This window comes from Sapajus apella, unplaced genomic scaffold (genome assembly GCF_009761245.1).
Source record: "Sapajus apella isolate SASKATOON/1434 unplaced genomic scaffold, GSC_monkey_1.0 scaffold33, whole genome shotgun sequence".
Classification (NCBI taxonomy): domain Eukaryota; kingdom Metazoa; phylum Chordata; class Mammalia; order Primates; family Cebidae; genus Sapajus; species Sapajus apella.
Genome location: NW_022436973.1, coordinates 22,588,889 through 22,603,157, shown reverse-complemented (window position 1 = coordinate 22,603,157; position 14,269 = coordinate 22,588,889). Strand labels below are relative to the sequence as shown.

Sequence of the window (14,269 nt, the reverse complement as noted above, 5' to 3'; positions counted from 1 at the left end):
TAACTGGTCCTGGGTGCAACCTGGCTGGCATGAGACTACTAAAAACTCCCCAGGTGAATCCAATGAGTAACCAGGCTGAGAACCAATGATCTAACTGTAAGTCATCTCTTTTCCCTTTGTAACTGTTTCTACCTGATACTGTGGTTGGCTACATCTGTTTCTTCCTTCTCCTACTAGAATGTAGGCTCCAGATGGCCTTCCAAACAATCCAAGTGGCCCTTCACACTCCAGGTGACAAGTACCCATTGCTGATCAAAGTAGCAGAGTCACACCTTTCTTGGAATTTAGGTTCTACAGTCAATGCTTATGGCACCCAATGAGTCAAAAACACCCTTGGCAACTCCAAAGGAAGGCTCTGCCCTGGAACCTGAAGTACTGTTTCCCCATCACCATCCCGGGAGACAGTTTCCTCCTGGGCCAGAACAGAAAGCTGCCTCCCCCACCAGCCATCAGAGGAAGCAGGAGGCTTATGTTTAGGGGCCACCTTGCATAAACACACATTTAAACATGTGCCTCACCCTTAGCACAGCAAGATGCTCACGCCATGAACAGCCCACAGGAACCAGAGTGACCGACCCTCCAGGAGGTACACACCTCCCTCCCATCCCGCCCACTCCTGAGCATATGGTTCTCACATCTACCAGTGGGTGGAATCACCCACACCATTTAAACTTTTTATTTTGTCAAGATGTAGAGCTGAATTCATGTGATTTACCATATGAGCAGTGTCCCTCTGCTGCACAATTATAGCCAGCTCAAGCAGGTCCTCTCCTTCTACCTGCCCAGCAAACGGCTCTCTCCTTCACTGACCCACCGCCCTCCCTTTTAAAGGCTGATGCTCCCTAGGACTCTATCCTTGGTGATTCTCATTAACTCTTCTCCCCAGTGGCTCTCAGCCCTATTAAGGGCTCCTGATCCGTAAAAAAAAAAAAAAATACCCCTGAGACCTCCCCTCCCCAGTTAACAGGGATGTGGCCCAAGAGGTTCCCTACTTCTACTTTGAGTGGGGGCAGAAGAAGAGAAAGACCTTATCTAGGACTTGGGGGCAGAGCTTGCAGAGGACAAACGGACACAGTAAATGTGCAATAGGTTATTTTCTTGAATGAATGGATTCATAATAAGAATGGGACTTCCACCAGCTTCCAAAGGACCCTCCCCTCCTCTCAGATATATTCTGACGCCTAAATTTCACCTGCTCATCTAGGATCCCAGGCCAGGCCTTCTGCCACACCAAGCTACACCAAGCTCAGCAGTACTCACAGGCCTTTAATCTGTAACTGCCTGGCCACACTCTGTCACCTCCCCAGGATGGTGGGGAGGGATGAAGATGTATAGCCAGGTAGGCCGCACCAACTCTAAGACCAAGAGGGAAGGACTGGGGTCAGGCTGGGGCCTGGGCAGAGGGCTCCCGGCCCCAGGCGATGAGGGAGTTGCTGGCTTGGGCAAGCTCGGCGATGGACACCCGGCCCCGCTGTCGGATGAAGTTGGCCACGGCGGCCAGTTCCTCTGGGGTTATGTAGATGAACTTGCCCCGGTCGTCAATCACACCTGTGGGGACATGTCGGTTGTGGGGCTGAGCCCTCCTGGACCCTCCCCACCTGGCCTGAGAATGCCCACCTACTCCTTCACAGCTGGCTCAGGGCCCTTCAGGTCTCCTGCCTGCCTGGCCTTTCCTGGCTGCACCCAGTCCTGCTAGGAGAATCAAATCAGCCTGCCCTGCCTGTCGTCTCCCACTGCCTCCATCTCCAGGCCACAGCATGTCCTCGCTGTAACTGCATCCAGCTTCTCAGTGCCCCTCGTTGCATACCCCCCCCCATCTGGGGTGGTCATCCTGCCTCTGCCACACATCCCTGCAGCCCCTGTGGCTAGACACTCTCCAAGGCCAGGCCTGCAGCGAGTGACTCTCATTCTCTCACCTGTTACAGTCCCCTCAGCCAGCAGGTCCTGGATGCGATTTATGGTGTCCTATGAGAAGAACAATTCTCAGAGTAGAGATAGGCACCAATGTCCCCAGAAAAAGCACTGAAACTCCCCTCCCACTACAGCCAAATCTCATTCTTTCCCTCTCATGCCAGCCCCCAATTATGACTCTGTGCTTTGCCTTTGGAAGGGCCCTGGGTAGAAGGGGCTCTGGTCCTGGGTCTTGAAAGACCCCCAAAAGAGGATCTCTTTCTTTAGGAGTCAGGCAGTGGCAATGTTTGACAACATAGGCTGGTGCAGTCTGTGCAAGAGAGTTGTCAGGGTAACTGATTTGAGCTGCTTTGGTCACAGGGGCTGGCAGAGTGATGGGATTTGTTTATTTTTTTTTCCTGCCTGTTCTTCCATCCATTAAAAACACAGGATTCCTAGGATGCCAGGAGACTTCTGTGCACTACTCACTCTTGGTTGGGGACAGGGTAGATGATACATCAAGACTCTGTCTTTAGGGCAGGTCCTCTCTGCTAGCCACACATATCCCTGGCCACACTGTACACAGCAGGCCACGTTCCAGGGCTTACCTGAGTGCGTAGGCCCACCTGGGAAGCCAGGTCTTCCAGGAGCACAACCTTGGACTGCTACAAAAAGGAGGAGGAAAAGAGAGAGAGGCTGAGCTTGGGCAAATCCCTCTAAGCATAAGCACCCTCCAGGTTTGCACTCTGATCTGATCCGTTCTGTACACATTCCTGTGGGACAGCCTTGCTCTCCTGACACACATACACATACACACACACTCACAACCACCCATTGACAGAGACACGCACAACCATAAACCCTCTCATTCCCCTTCTTTCGAGCAGGAAATCTACCCGAAACCACCACCTGCCTCATGGGCCCTGTCCCGGACTCCGAGACATGCATGAGTGGACATCAGTGCACAGCTGTCACCATCCTCTGCATCTAGCCATCTCTTTTTAACATCATGGACAAGTTGAAGGGGATGCACCACAGAGAGGAAGGAGGCGGTAATAGTCACCAAAAGCTATTTTAAATAACTGTCGCCAGGACTTATGTTTGCTGAGGACCTGCTAGAACAAGGCCCTGAGACGGCAGGAAGGACACACGCTGAACAAGCCATAGCCCCCACCCTGGAGCTCACAGTCTGGCTGGTGAGACAGGTGAGCACATGGACAAGAGGGAGAGCAGATAAAGACCCAAGCAAGCCAAGGTCTCTCAGTAGAGGCTGTGGGGGCCCACCCCTGCCTTGCCTTTGCCTGCCGCCCCACAGGCCTGGTCTCTAACAACCTGACACACCCACACTCTTTATCCGTCCTCTTCATACCATGTGAGGCACTGAGCCCACTTAAAATCACTGTCACTAGGCTGGGTACGGTGGCTCACGCCTGTAATCCCAGCACTTTGGAAGGGTGAGGCAGGCAGATCACGGGGTCAGGAGATCAAGACATCTGGGCTAACATAGTGAAACCCTGTCTTTACTAAAAATGGAAAAAATTAGCTGGGTGTGGTGGCATGCACCTGTAATCTCAGCTACTCGGGAGGCTGAGGCAGGAGAATCGCTAGAACCTAGGAGGCAGAGGTTGCAGTGAGCCAAGATTGTGCCACTGTACTCCAGCCTGGGCGACAGAGCGAGAATCCGTTTCAAAAAGAAAAGATAAAAAAAATCAGTGTCGGCCGGGCGCGGTGGCTCAAGCCTGTAATCCCAGCACTTCGGGAGGCCAAGGCGGGTGGATCAGGTCAAGAGATCGAGACCATCCTGGTCAACATGGTGAAACCCCGTCTCTACTAAAAATACAAAAAATTAGCTGGGCATGGTGGCACGTGCCTGTAATCCCAGCTACTCAGGAGGCTGAGGCAGGAGAATTGCCTGAACCCAGGAGGCGGAGGTTGCGGTGAGCCGAAATCGCGCCATTGCACTCCAGCCTGGGTAACAAGAGCGAAACTCCGTCTCAAAAAAAAAAAAAAAAAATCAGTGTCACTAACACTGCTGAATGCTTTCCCGCACAGCCATGTTCCACGCTCCACGTGCTTCCTCATACCCTCAGCAGAAACCTGAGTTCCCAAGGGTGCAGCGAACGGTCCATTGCTGTGTCCACACAGGCACCTACCCCCACTGCCCCAACAGACAGCACAGGACTTGGGAAAAGGCAGTCCTTTTGCATCTCTGTGAATCCTCCATCACAAATGAGCTGGGGGAGGACTGACACAGTGACACCTCCCTGACTGCAGATAGCATGTGACCTGTTTGAAATGCCAAACCGTATGTGCAAGCAGGAAGGCAAGCTCTGAGAGGCAGCTGGGCCAGGATGGGCAAGGACAACGTGACCTGGTCAGCTGGCCTCTACCTACAAAACAGGGATCAGGCACTAGGCTTTCAGTGAGTGTGGTGCAGAAACATGAAGTCGCCCCAGGTGGTCCCTGAAGACCTCGCCTGAGGTGCCGCTGGAGCTAAAACATTTGATAAAACAAGCTGGGTATGGTGGTGGACACCTGTAGTCTCAGCTACTCGGGAGGCTGAAGTGGGAAGATGGCCTGAGCCCAGCCATGGTCAGACAGAAGAATGGAACAAGATAGAGTGAACCATACGCTTCTCTTAAATGATGCTGGGTGCAGGCATGCTCTTCCAGTACTGAAATCTTAAGACAAAAGGGCCTATCCCCTTGGAGCAAGGAGGAAAGCAGGCAGATTGAATTTCAGAAGTCTTCCTTTTCCCTGCAAGATAGCAGCTCTAGAAAAATCAGCCAGCACAGGCTGGAAAAACTTTTTCAAGACAGTCTCACTCTGTCACCCAGGCTGGAGTGCAGTGGCACCATCTTGCCTCGCTGCAACCTCCATCTCCTGGGTTCGAGTGATTCTCCTGCCTCAGTCTCCTGAGTGGCTGGGACTTCAGGCGTGCAGCACCATGCCCAGATAATTTTTGTATTTTTAGTAGAGATGGGGTTTCAACATGTTGCCCAGGCTGGTCTCAAACTCCCAAACTCAAGTGGTCCGCCCACCTCGGCCTCCCAAAGTGCTGGGATTACAGGCATCAGCCACTGCGCCCAGACAAGCTGGAAAAACTTCTAAGCTTCACAAAAGTTTGGAGAACTCCCCTAGAATGGCGCCTTCAGGGAGCCGCTGAAAGTGAGGGCTAGAAGTGGGGACCTTTCTTATGGTTTCTGCAGAGTAAAGGGGAATGCTGAAGCTGACCCCCTCCTCTAATTCCGCCTGGAAAGGCTTCCTGGGAAGGGGCTTCAGGACCATCTTGCTGCCTACTGGGTAGATGGAGACAAGTTCCAAACAGCAGCAGGCAAGTGTGAGAGCCATCCTGCCCGGCTAAAGCCCCCTCATCAAATGTGCCCAGGTGGAGAAAGGGCTCCATGAGAGGGGAATGCACACAGCCTGAGCAGACAGAACCCTCTGGAAGCTGCCAGCATTTCCCCTGCTTAGGAACCCCAGACTCAAGGCTGTGAGCCGAGCCCCTCACTGCTGGCAGGCATCTAAACCCTGCTCTCTTTCAGGAGAGGTGGCGGGAGGATTATGCAAGCCCTGGCTCCTTGGCAGCCCCTAGTAGCACCCCCACCACCACCCCCGCTCCCTCTGCACTCCTTCCCTTAGCCGCCTCTGCAACTCTGAGTTGCACTTGAAAACCTCTCCCCTGACTGCATCCTTCGTGGGAGAGAAGTTGCTTAGCAGCAAAGCAAAGTAGGATGTGCTTATGCAACCTGGCGCGGCATCGAGGTGGCCTGCGTGGTGGCTGCAGACAGAAGGGGACACACTGCCGCCCCATCCTAGACTCAAAGGAAACACCATCGTGTTTTCCCTGAAAGACCCAAGTTCCCAGTCAGAAGCACATGGCAGAGGACGCTTGTTTCAACTCAGTGGAGCCTCACTGTGACAGAACTGACAGAAAACACATGTGAGGAGACTTGAAAACACACTGACTCACTGAGCGTGGGGTCTGAAGAGCAGGGAAACTGTCAAACTGAGTGTGAGGAAGTGATCAAAGGCTCGTGCATCCCACACAGACCCAGGTCCTTCTCCACCTTTGGGGCTGGAGGGGGGGAAATGCTCCTGGCCAGGACCCCACAGTTCTGCCCCTCTGGGCCCCCCTGCCCACTCCTGCATGAGCCCGAGTGCACCACCTGCAGCCCCCAACATGCACACGCCAGGCAGGGAGCTGACACTCAGGCTCTGTTCAGTGGAGTCTTACCTTGATGTAGTTGATGAACTCTGTCAGGAAGCTCTGGGACTAGAGAAGCAGAGAAATCAGGGTGAGCACCCCTTAGCAGGGCCACAGAGTTCTGTACCCATCCACCCAAGTACCACCTACTCACTTGAGGGCCACCTGCCTGCAGCCTGCCTTGGGCCCGCCCAACCACCTGCGAGTACGGCTTGCCTACACAATCAGCAGAGTCTTCCAGGGTGAGGGTTTCGGAGGCACTAGCCTCTGCTGAGGACAAAGCCTCTGGCCACCAAAGTCTGCTGGTACTGATGCCCATCCACCTCTCACTGGCTAGGGGCGTCTGGGATGGGGTGGCTGGTCTTGCGTCTGGCATAGGCAGCGCTGATAGGTGCAAAGAGGGGCTTCCCAGGGGCAGCAGGCCCACCTGTTCCTCAGTCATGGTCTCTCCCACGCCCTCCTCCTCCACCACAAAGGTCTCCTTCAGTTTCAGGTACTCCTCATGCTCCCGCTGGGCCTGCTCCTCACGGGCCTTCCTCTCCTCCTCCTCCTGTGGACACAGAAGGCAAAAGTCGGCTATTGGTGGTAGGTGCCCACCATCCCTGTTCTGGTTGCTGCTACCCCTGCAGGACACCAGGGCATACAGCCCAGCCTTTACTCAGAGAGAGAGCTCTTTCAAAACCAATGTTCCTCCATCCCCCAAGATAAACAATGGGCCGAGGCCCCTCTTGTCACCAGCGTCACCATCACCTGGACGAATGCTGTTCAGCCCTTTCTCCTGCCCTCCCTGCTCAGAAGATCTTAGCAAAAATCTATTGAAAACCCAGCCATGACCCCACCCTACAATACCCTCCAATCACCGGCCCCACCCTCTCCCTGTGTAACTCACCAAGCATACCCCATCACGTCCAAACTTCATGAGCAAATGTGGAGCCTGCATTTCCTCACCACCCACTCACCCAGTCAGCCCACTCCAGTCTGGCTTCTGTGTTACCAGTTCTACAAAACAACTCCTGCCACAGTCTCACCCATGCCCCCACTCACCAAACTCAAGGGACAACCTTCAGCTCTCATATGCCTGTCCTCTCAGTGGATCCTTCTTTCCTCCCTTGGCTTCCAGATCCCACCCTCTCCTGGATTTCCTCCTGCTCCTCAGGCCATTCTTCCCGCCTCCTTCATCATTCAGCCCTGCCTCTTCTCTCTCCTCCACATTCTCTGGGCCACCTCACCCATGCCCAAAGCATCAACCCCTTCCTTGCCAGTGACTACCACACTTGTATCCCCACCCAAATCTCTTCTCCCAAACACACAATGGCCCATGTGACACATCTACTGGCCCATCCCATCTCACAGGCACCAGACAGACCCTAGGACCTACTCTTCTAAGTCTGGACCTCCTCCTGGGTCCCTGGCTCCATGAATTAACACAGCCAACTGGTCAGAAATGAGGTCCTATTGACCACTTCTTTCTCTAACTTCCAGAAAACTCCCCAGTCTGTCTGTGTTGCTCCATCACTAGCACCTGGAATGACAGCCTCCCTCAACGCAACACATTTTCCAGAGCACTCAGAAATAATCTTCTTAAAACGGGAAGCTAAAGCTGGGGCAATATACAAGATGGGTCTGGGGCATCTTGTAATGCCAGAAACTAAGTGCTCAAAAAACAAAACAGGTACGTGTTAAAGGTACTTTGGAGCCAACCGAAAAGGCTCCTAATGGTCAAAGCTGGAACAATCTGAACAGCCTAATAAATAACATGTCACTGGATTACAACACAAAGTACAAAATAAATACTCATGAGTCTATACAGATATAATATAATGACTGGCCGGACACAGTGGTTCACGCCTGTAATCCTAACACTCTGGGAGGCTGAGGTGGGTGGATCACTTGAGGTCAGGAGCTTGAGACCATCCTGGCCCACATGGTGCAACCCCATTTCTACTAAAAATACAAAGATTAGCTGGATGTGGTAGTAGGTGCTTATAATCCCAGCTACCTAGGAAGTTGAGCAGGATGATCACTTGAACCTGGGAGGCAGAGGTTGCAGTGAGCCCAGACTGCGCCACTGCACTCCAGCCTGGGCGACAGAGTGAGACTCTTGTCTCAAAAAAAAAAAAAAAGACTGCATAAATATTTAATGAATAAGGAAGGAGAGACCTATCTCCTATAAAAGATTTCCAAATAATTTATGTAAGAACTCTAACTCCCCAACCCTTAAGTGTGGGCTGTACAGAGTGACTTCTTTCCAAAGAAATATGGGAAGAGGGGAAAGAAGCAGTTACATTACAGTGGAGAAAGCTGGCAAACACAACTGCAGCCAGGCGACCAAGGTTAACAACATTAGGGATAAGTGAAGCGGGTAACTTGCATGTTTAGCATGTTGCATTGAAGATGGAACTTCACTATGGTCTTCTTCACTCAAATCCATAACCCCAGTCTAACCATGAGAAAAACATCAACCAACTCAAATCAAGGGACCTTCTACAAACTACTTGCCCAGCACTCCTCAAAATTGTTAAGGCTGGGCATGGTGGCTCACACATGTAATCCTAGCAATTTGGGAGGCTGAGGCAAGCAGATCACAAGGTCAGGAGATTGATAAAATCTGAATCATGGGGCCAGTTATGGTGGCTCCCATCCATAATCCCAGCGTTCTGGGAGGCCAAGGGAAGAGGACTGCTTGAGTCTAGGAGTTCAAAAGCAGCCTGGGCAACATGGTGAAACCCAATCTCTACAAAAACAAACAAACAAACAAACAAAAAAACCCACAAAAATTAGCCAGGCATCATGGCGCATACCTATAGTCCCAGCTATTCAGGGGGAGGGGGAATTGAGGTGGGAGGATTGCTTGAACCTGAGAGGCAGAGGTTGCAGAGAGCCAAGATCATGCCGCTGCACTCCAGCCTGGGCAACAGAGCAAGACCCTGTCTCAATCAATCAATTAATCAATCAATCAAAATCTGAATAGTGTTAGAGTTTAGTTAATAATGTGTCAATGTTATTTGTGAGGAATGTACCAAAGTGAGGTAAGATAAGGGAAACTGGGTACAGGAGAGAAGAGCAGGATATTTAAGGTACATTAGGTGGGACCAATATTCAGAAAGGTAAAAAATTCTCTCTGCTAATGCCTCCCCCATGCTGTATTCTGACTCATCAGCCACAGCACCCATATTGAGGTTTTCTGCCATCCAGGATCCTGGGACAACAGGCCAGTCAGAGGTCATAGGACTTCCCAGCTAGGGCAGCCTTGGCTCTAACCCTATGCCCCCCACATCTTCATGCTGTTCCCTTTTTTGGAAACCTGGTTCTCAGAACAAAGGAAGCATCTGGCAAACAAATGTTCATTAGCCACCTTTACTGTAGTAACCCCCATTCCCTGAGCACCTCCTCTATGCCAGGCCCTCATGCATCCACCATCTCTTTTTCTCTTTTTTTCTGAGACAAAATCTTGCTCTGTCACCCAGGCTGGAGTGCAGTGGCACGGTCTCAGCTCACTGCAACCTCCACCTCCAGGTTCAAGCAATTATCCTGCCTCAGCCTCCCGAGTAGCTAGGATTACATGCATGCACCACCATGCCCAGCTATTTTTTTTTGTATTTTTAGTAGAGACGAGGTTTCACCATGTTGGCCAGGCTGGTCTCAAATTCCTGACCTCGTGATCCGCCCGCCTCAGGTTCCCAAAGTGCTGGGATTACAGGCATGAGCCACCGCGACCAGCCCATCCACCATCTCTTACAATGACCTTTAACATCCTTTAGGCCTTCGGGATCCAGACCCCCCATTACCTCTCTACCATCTTCTCCTCCTCTCCTGGCTTTATCTGCCAGCCACCCTGCTCACCTCGTGTTCCTCACATGCTTCCCCCAAGTTCAGTAGTCATGTGCACAAGAATCCCCACTCCAGGCTCTGCTTTTCAGCAGCAGCTTTCCCAGGCTGTGCTGGAGCAAATAAACCAGGACATGACCTTGTGCCAGGTCTATGGCCCACTTTGTATGTTGGAGGTGCCAGGGAGCTGCATAGGAAGCAAGACTGCCTGGTCAAGGGTCAGGGGTCAGAGTTGGGGCTGGCCTCACCTTCTGCTCCTCCTCTAGGCGAAGCCGCTCCTCCTCCTTCTTCCACTCAGCTTCACGCTGGGACTCGAGTCGTTTCCGCTCCTCACGTTCAGCCTCCTCTGCCTGGAGAGAGGCCTTCATAGGGGCACATCCCTCACCCCCAGCTAGAGTGTGGTCACCTCCCAGACAGACTAGGGAATGCAATGCCTGGGCCAGGGCACAGACCAAGGCAGCAGGAGACAGAGTCTCCCCCATTCTGTATTCTGGCTTATCAGCCACAGCAAGCAGCAGCCACCAGCCTAGCAGGCAAGGAGCCCTGAGTCTGCCTTAGGGAAAAGGGAAGGTGGGGCCCTTTCCCACTTCCCAGAGCTGTACCCCATCCCTCCAGCTTGCCTCACGCTGGGCCTTTCGTGCTTGTTTCTCCTCCAGCTTCCGCAGTTTCTTAGCTCCAATTTTCCCTGACAGGTGAGTTTCTGCTGGCTTCTCAATGCCTTCTTCCTCCTGGGCTGGGTATGGTCAAAGGATGACAGAGAGGACTTATGATGACAGATCCCCCACCCCTCATCCCTCTCCTAATAGCGGGGTCCCTTCCATCCACCTGCCAATGTTACTGGCTCAGCTCTGCCCTCCAGAGGCATCTACCATGAATGCATCTGTGTGTGTGCATGAATATGCAGGAATGGGAGAATGGTGAGGGGCCCATGGGGCAAGGGAACAGATGAGAACTTTAGATACTGCATAGCCATAACGAGGGAGGTAACAGGTTAAAATAAGCAAGTGTTGGCTGGGTGTGGTGGCTCACGCCTGTAATCCCAGCACTTTGGGAGGCCAAGGTGGGCGGATCATGAGGTCAGGAGTTCGAGACCAGCCTGGCCAACATAGTGAAACCCCATCTCTATTTAAAAAAAAAAAAAAAGGCCAGGCGCTGTGGTTCATGCCTGTAATCCTAGCACTTTGGGAGGCCAAGGTGGGTGGATCACCTGAGGTGAGAAGTTCAAGATCAGCCTGGCCATCATGGTGAAACCCCATCTTTATTTTAAAAAAAGAAAAAAAAAAAGTGTTTCACAGTCACAGATAGGGCTTCCTGGGCTTTAGAGTTCTCTGGCTTCTGTCTCTGTGCCAAACCCCTAGAGAAGGGAAGTCCCACGGGGAAATTCATCCTGTCTCAAATCTGACTTCCTTCTCACTACAGTCAGGAGTTGCTGAGGATTCTGGGCTTAGTCCCTGGCCAGGATTATCCCTTTGCCCACCAAAGTCTGGCTGAAAAGACAGTACCAACACCATGACTACCTCAGGGCCAGCTGCAAGTTCAAGACCCACTGATGCCTGTGCAGCAAGGGTCTCTGAACCCAAGTCTGTGCCAGAAGGTATGGCAAAGAAAGGGCCTCTTTGTGAGCTAAGGGGATAATCCCCAAGGGTAAAAGGCAAAAGCCTCAAATGCCCTCAGTTTCTGAGAAAGGCCCAGATACTCCCTCCTCAGGCTCAAGTCAGCCATCAAGTACTGGAAAAGCCAATCCTGAGGGCTCTCCTGGTCTCCCAGAAGCAGGGACATAGAGGCCTCTGTGTCAACAGAACGTCTCTAGCTTTAAACTGTTGTTTTGGGGTTGCAGGTGACCCCGCTCCAGGAACTGCAGAAGCTCTTGGCCAGGCACTCTGCCTGTAGGGTGAAATCCTCAGAGAATGAGTGTGCCCATATCAGGAAGGGTGTGAGGACAGAAGGGGTGAACTGAGGAATATTCTGAGTCAATCTGAAGACCCTTGCCCTCCTGCTTGGACACTGAGAGCCAAGATGAAGGAAGAGAGAGTTGACCCAGTGGAACAAAGGCCAGGTCTCAATTCTCCTCCTACTCCACCTTGTGGCTCCCAGATGTCCTTCCCACACTGAGGCTTCACAGCCTACTCTCCCACTTAGCTTTGGGGGCCCCTTTATCACCCCTTCCAACCCAAAACCTTTCCCCACCAGGCTGGGCCCCTCTCACCTAGGACAACAGCTTCTTCCTCATTCTCATCTGCTTCTGCCCAGGTCACCCGCTGGGCTCGCCGCTGCGCCTGTAGGCGGCTGCCCAGGTCCCTCCGGCGCCGGGGCCTGCCTCCAGCTCGTGACTCCTCAGGCTCCAGGGGCCGAGGCTGGGCCACCCAGCCTGCTCCTGCCAGCTCCTCCTCATTGTGTAGTGGCTCTTGGCCAGCTGTAGGAAAGACAGAAATGACAACGCTACCCAGCAGCCCAGCCCAGCCCATGGCAGGAGCAGCAGCAGCCTGGAAGCCTCACCTCCTCTGCTCAGCCTCCTGGTGCCCACAGCACAAAGACCGGACTTCTCAGCCTGGCTGGCAAGGCCTTTTCTACCGGGCCCACAGCTTGGTCCCAGGCAGCGGCTCAGCCCTTCCCTCCCATCCCTGTGAATACTCTTCTCTCCCCTCCCTGCTCCACCTTTCCAGCTGGCCTGTCAGGAAGCCCTTACCCTGATGTCCCCAGCTTTCATCTAGTGCCCCCTGCAGGACTCTACTGATTTCTCTCCTAACACCACCTGTGGTTTTATCTGGCTCCCCAATCAGAGTACACGTCCCAGCCGTGGCCGAGCCTCGCCCAGGAAGACCTGCTGGCTCTCCGCCTTCCCTCAGCGTGGCCCTCCCACCCCTGGGAGCACGAAGGTGCTCAGAGGTAGCTTGTGGGCCCAAGGAGCGGGGAGACACAGACACAAACCCACCCGTTGACCGGAAATGGGGGAAAAGGGGGAGGATGGGTGTATCTGTTTTGTGCCCTGAATGACGACATGGCCTTCTTCTGATAGGGTTGCAAATCAGGGAAGGAGTGTGGGCGCTCTCCTTGGCGGGAAGGGAGAGCACTTCAGGAGTTTCCTGGAGCCGCCTCACGCTTCTCCAACAGCCAGAAAATACTCGGATGCCCACTTCCTGGCACCTGCTCTGGAGCCAGGCTGGGAGGAATGGGAAATCCCTGCGGCCTCCCTAACAGGCGCAGAGGGTGAGGGCCCAGACGGTGAGAGATGGGAGTGTGCGCCGGTGAGGGCCTGAGGCCTTTGGAGGTATGGAGTTTCCGGGGGCGAGGCTCTGGCTTGGGGTCGGGAAAAAGGGGTAGCTGCGCAGCCACCGGTACCAGGAAGCACACAGTGAGGGCCCCACCGGGACCATTAAGCACACGGACGCGCATGCGCTCCGCCCGCCCAGATGCGCACGCACTTGAGCCGCAGCGCGACGGTTTACAAAGGCTTAGAAGGCCAGAGAACCCGGCCCCGCCACTCCTGGCGCAGCGGCATCTCCTACCTGATGCCGCCCGGTCTCGGCTGCGAGTCAGGAAGAGGATAAAGCCGACTAGCAAAGCTGCCGCTACCATGTACCACACGGGCGCCACCATGACGAAGACCTCCAGGCAGAACCACTGCGTCCACACTGAGGCCCGGGATCTCCTAGGCCCCGCCCCCGTTTCCCAGTCTAGGCCCCGCCCACCACTCGGAGTCCCGCCCAACCGCACATCACAGAGAGGCTTTAATGTAAAATATTAAAATGAGTTTGGGGGACGTAAAAAAAACCCCATAATGTTAAATGGAAATTATTGCAGACGGTTTGTGCAGTAGAAAACGTATATTTTTAAAACATTTAGTTTTAAAATCACTAAACAATCCCACGTAGTGTTTCTGGAAACCACCGTGGAGAAAGTACGAAAAGAGGCTTGGGACTGAGGCACACCAACTTCAGGATACTGATTACCTCTAGGAGGAAGGAAGCGGCTTGGGTTTAAGCCCTGAGCTTTAGCTATATCTGTGACACTGCATTTCTTTGAATGAGACCAAATCTTTGATTTTAATACATTGTGATATAGATATACACACGCATACACACACATATATGTGTGTGTATATATATATATATATATATATATACTTTTTTTTTTCTTTTTACGGAGGTTCACTCTTGTCGCCCAGGCTGGAGTGCAATGGCGTAATCTTGGCTCACTGCAACCTCTGCCTCTCAGGTTCAAGCGATTCTCCTGCCTCAGCCTCCCAAGTAGCTGGGATTACAGGTGCCCTCTACAATGCCCGGATAATTTTTTTATATATTTTTGGTAGAGACGTGGTTTCACCATGTTGGCCAGGCTGGTCTC

General features: G+C 52.9%; 1 protein-coding gene and 1 long non-coding RNA gene across 2 annotated transcripts; one reads left to right on the top strand and one right to left on the bottom strand.

The window, feature by feature from the left end:
* Positions 1 to 638: 638 nt before the first annotated feature.
* Positions 639 to 13,605, bottom strand: DDRGK1 (DDRGK domain containing 1). Its single transcript, XM_032295575.1, has 9 exons — positions 13,432 to 13,605; positions 12,132 to 12,338; positions 10,546 to 10,658; positions 10,174 to 10,275; positions 6,525 to 6,647; positions 6,128 to 6,166; positions 2,499 to 2,555; positions 1,917 to 1,965; positions 639 to 1,548 (listed from the first exon to the last, which is right to left on the bottom strand). Exons 1-9 carry the CDS (start codon positions 13,520 to 13,522, stop codon positions 1,382 to 1,384), a joined length of 948 nt encoding a protein of 315 aa, XP_032151466.1. The 5' UTR covers positions 13,523 to 13,605; the 3' UTR covers positions 639 to 1,381.
* Positions 12,689 to 13,711, top strand: LOC116562986. Its single transcript, XR_004274157.1, has 2 exons — positions 12,689 to 12,811; positions 13,037 to 13,711. It is a non-coding gene; the product is annotated as an uncharacterized LOC116562986 (long non-coding RNA).
* The last annotated feature ends 558 nt before the right edge of the window (positions 13,712 to 14,269 follow it).

What these genes read in the sequence shown, in the direction of transcription:
- DDRGK1 (XM_032295575.1), bottom strand. Translation starts at nt 13,522, where the DNA reads ATGGTGGCGCCCGTGTGGTACATGGTAGCGGCAGCTTTGCTAGTCGGC. An exon ending in GGAAGAAGCTGTTGTCCTAG is followed by an intron (nt 10,659 to 12,131) that starts GTGAGAGGGGCC and finishes GACCATACCCAG; the next exon opens with CCCAGGAGGAAGAAGGCATT. An exon ending in AGACCATGACTGAGGAACAG is followed by an intron (nt 6,167 to 6,524) that starts GTGGGCCTGCTG and finishes CTGCTTCTCTAG; the next exon opens with TCCCAGAGCTTCCTGACAGA.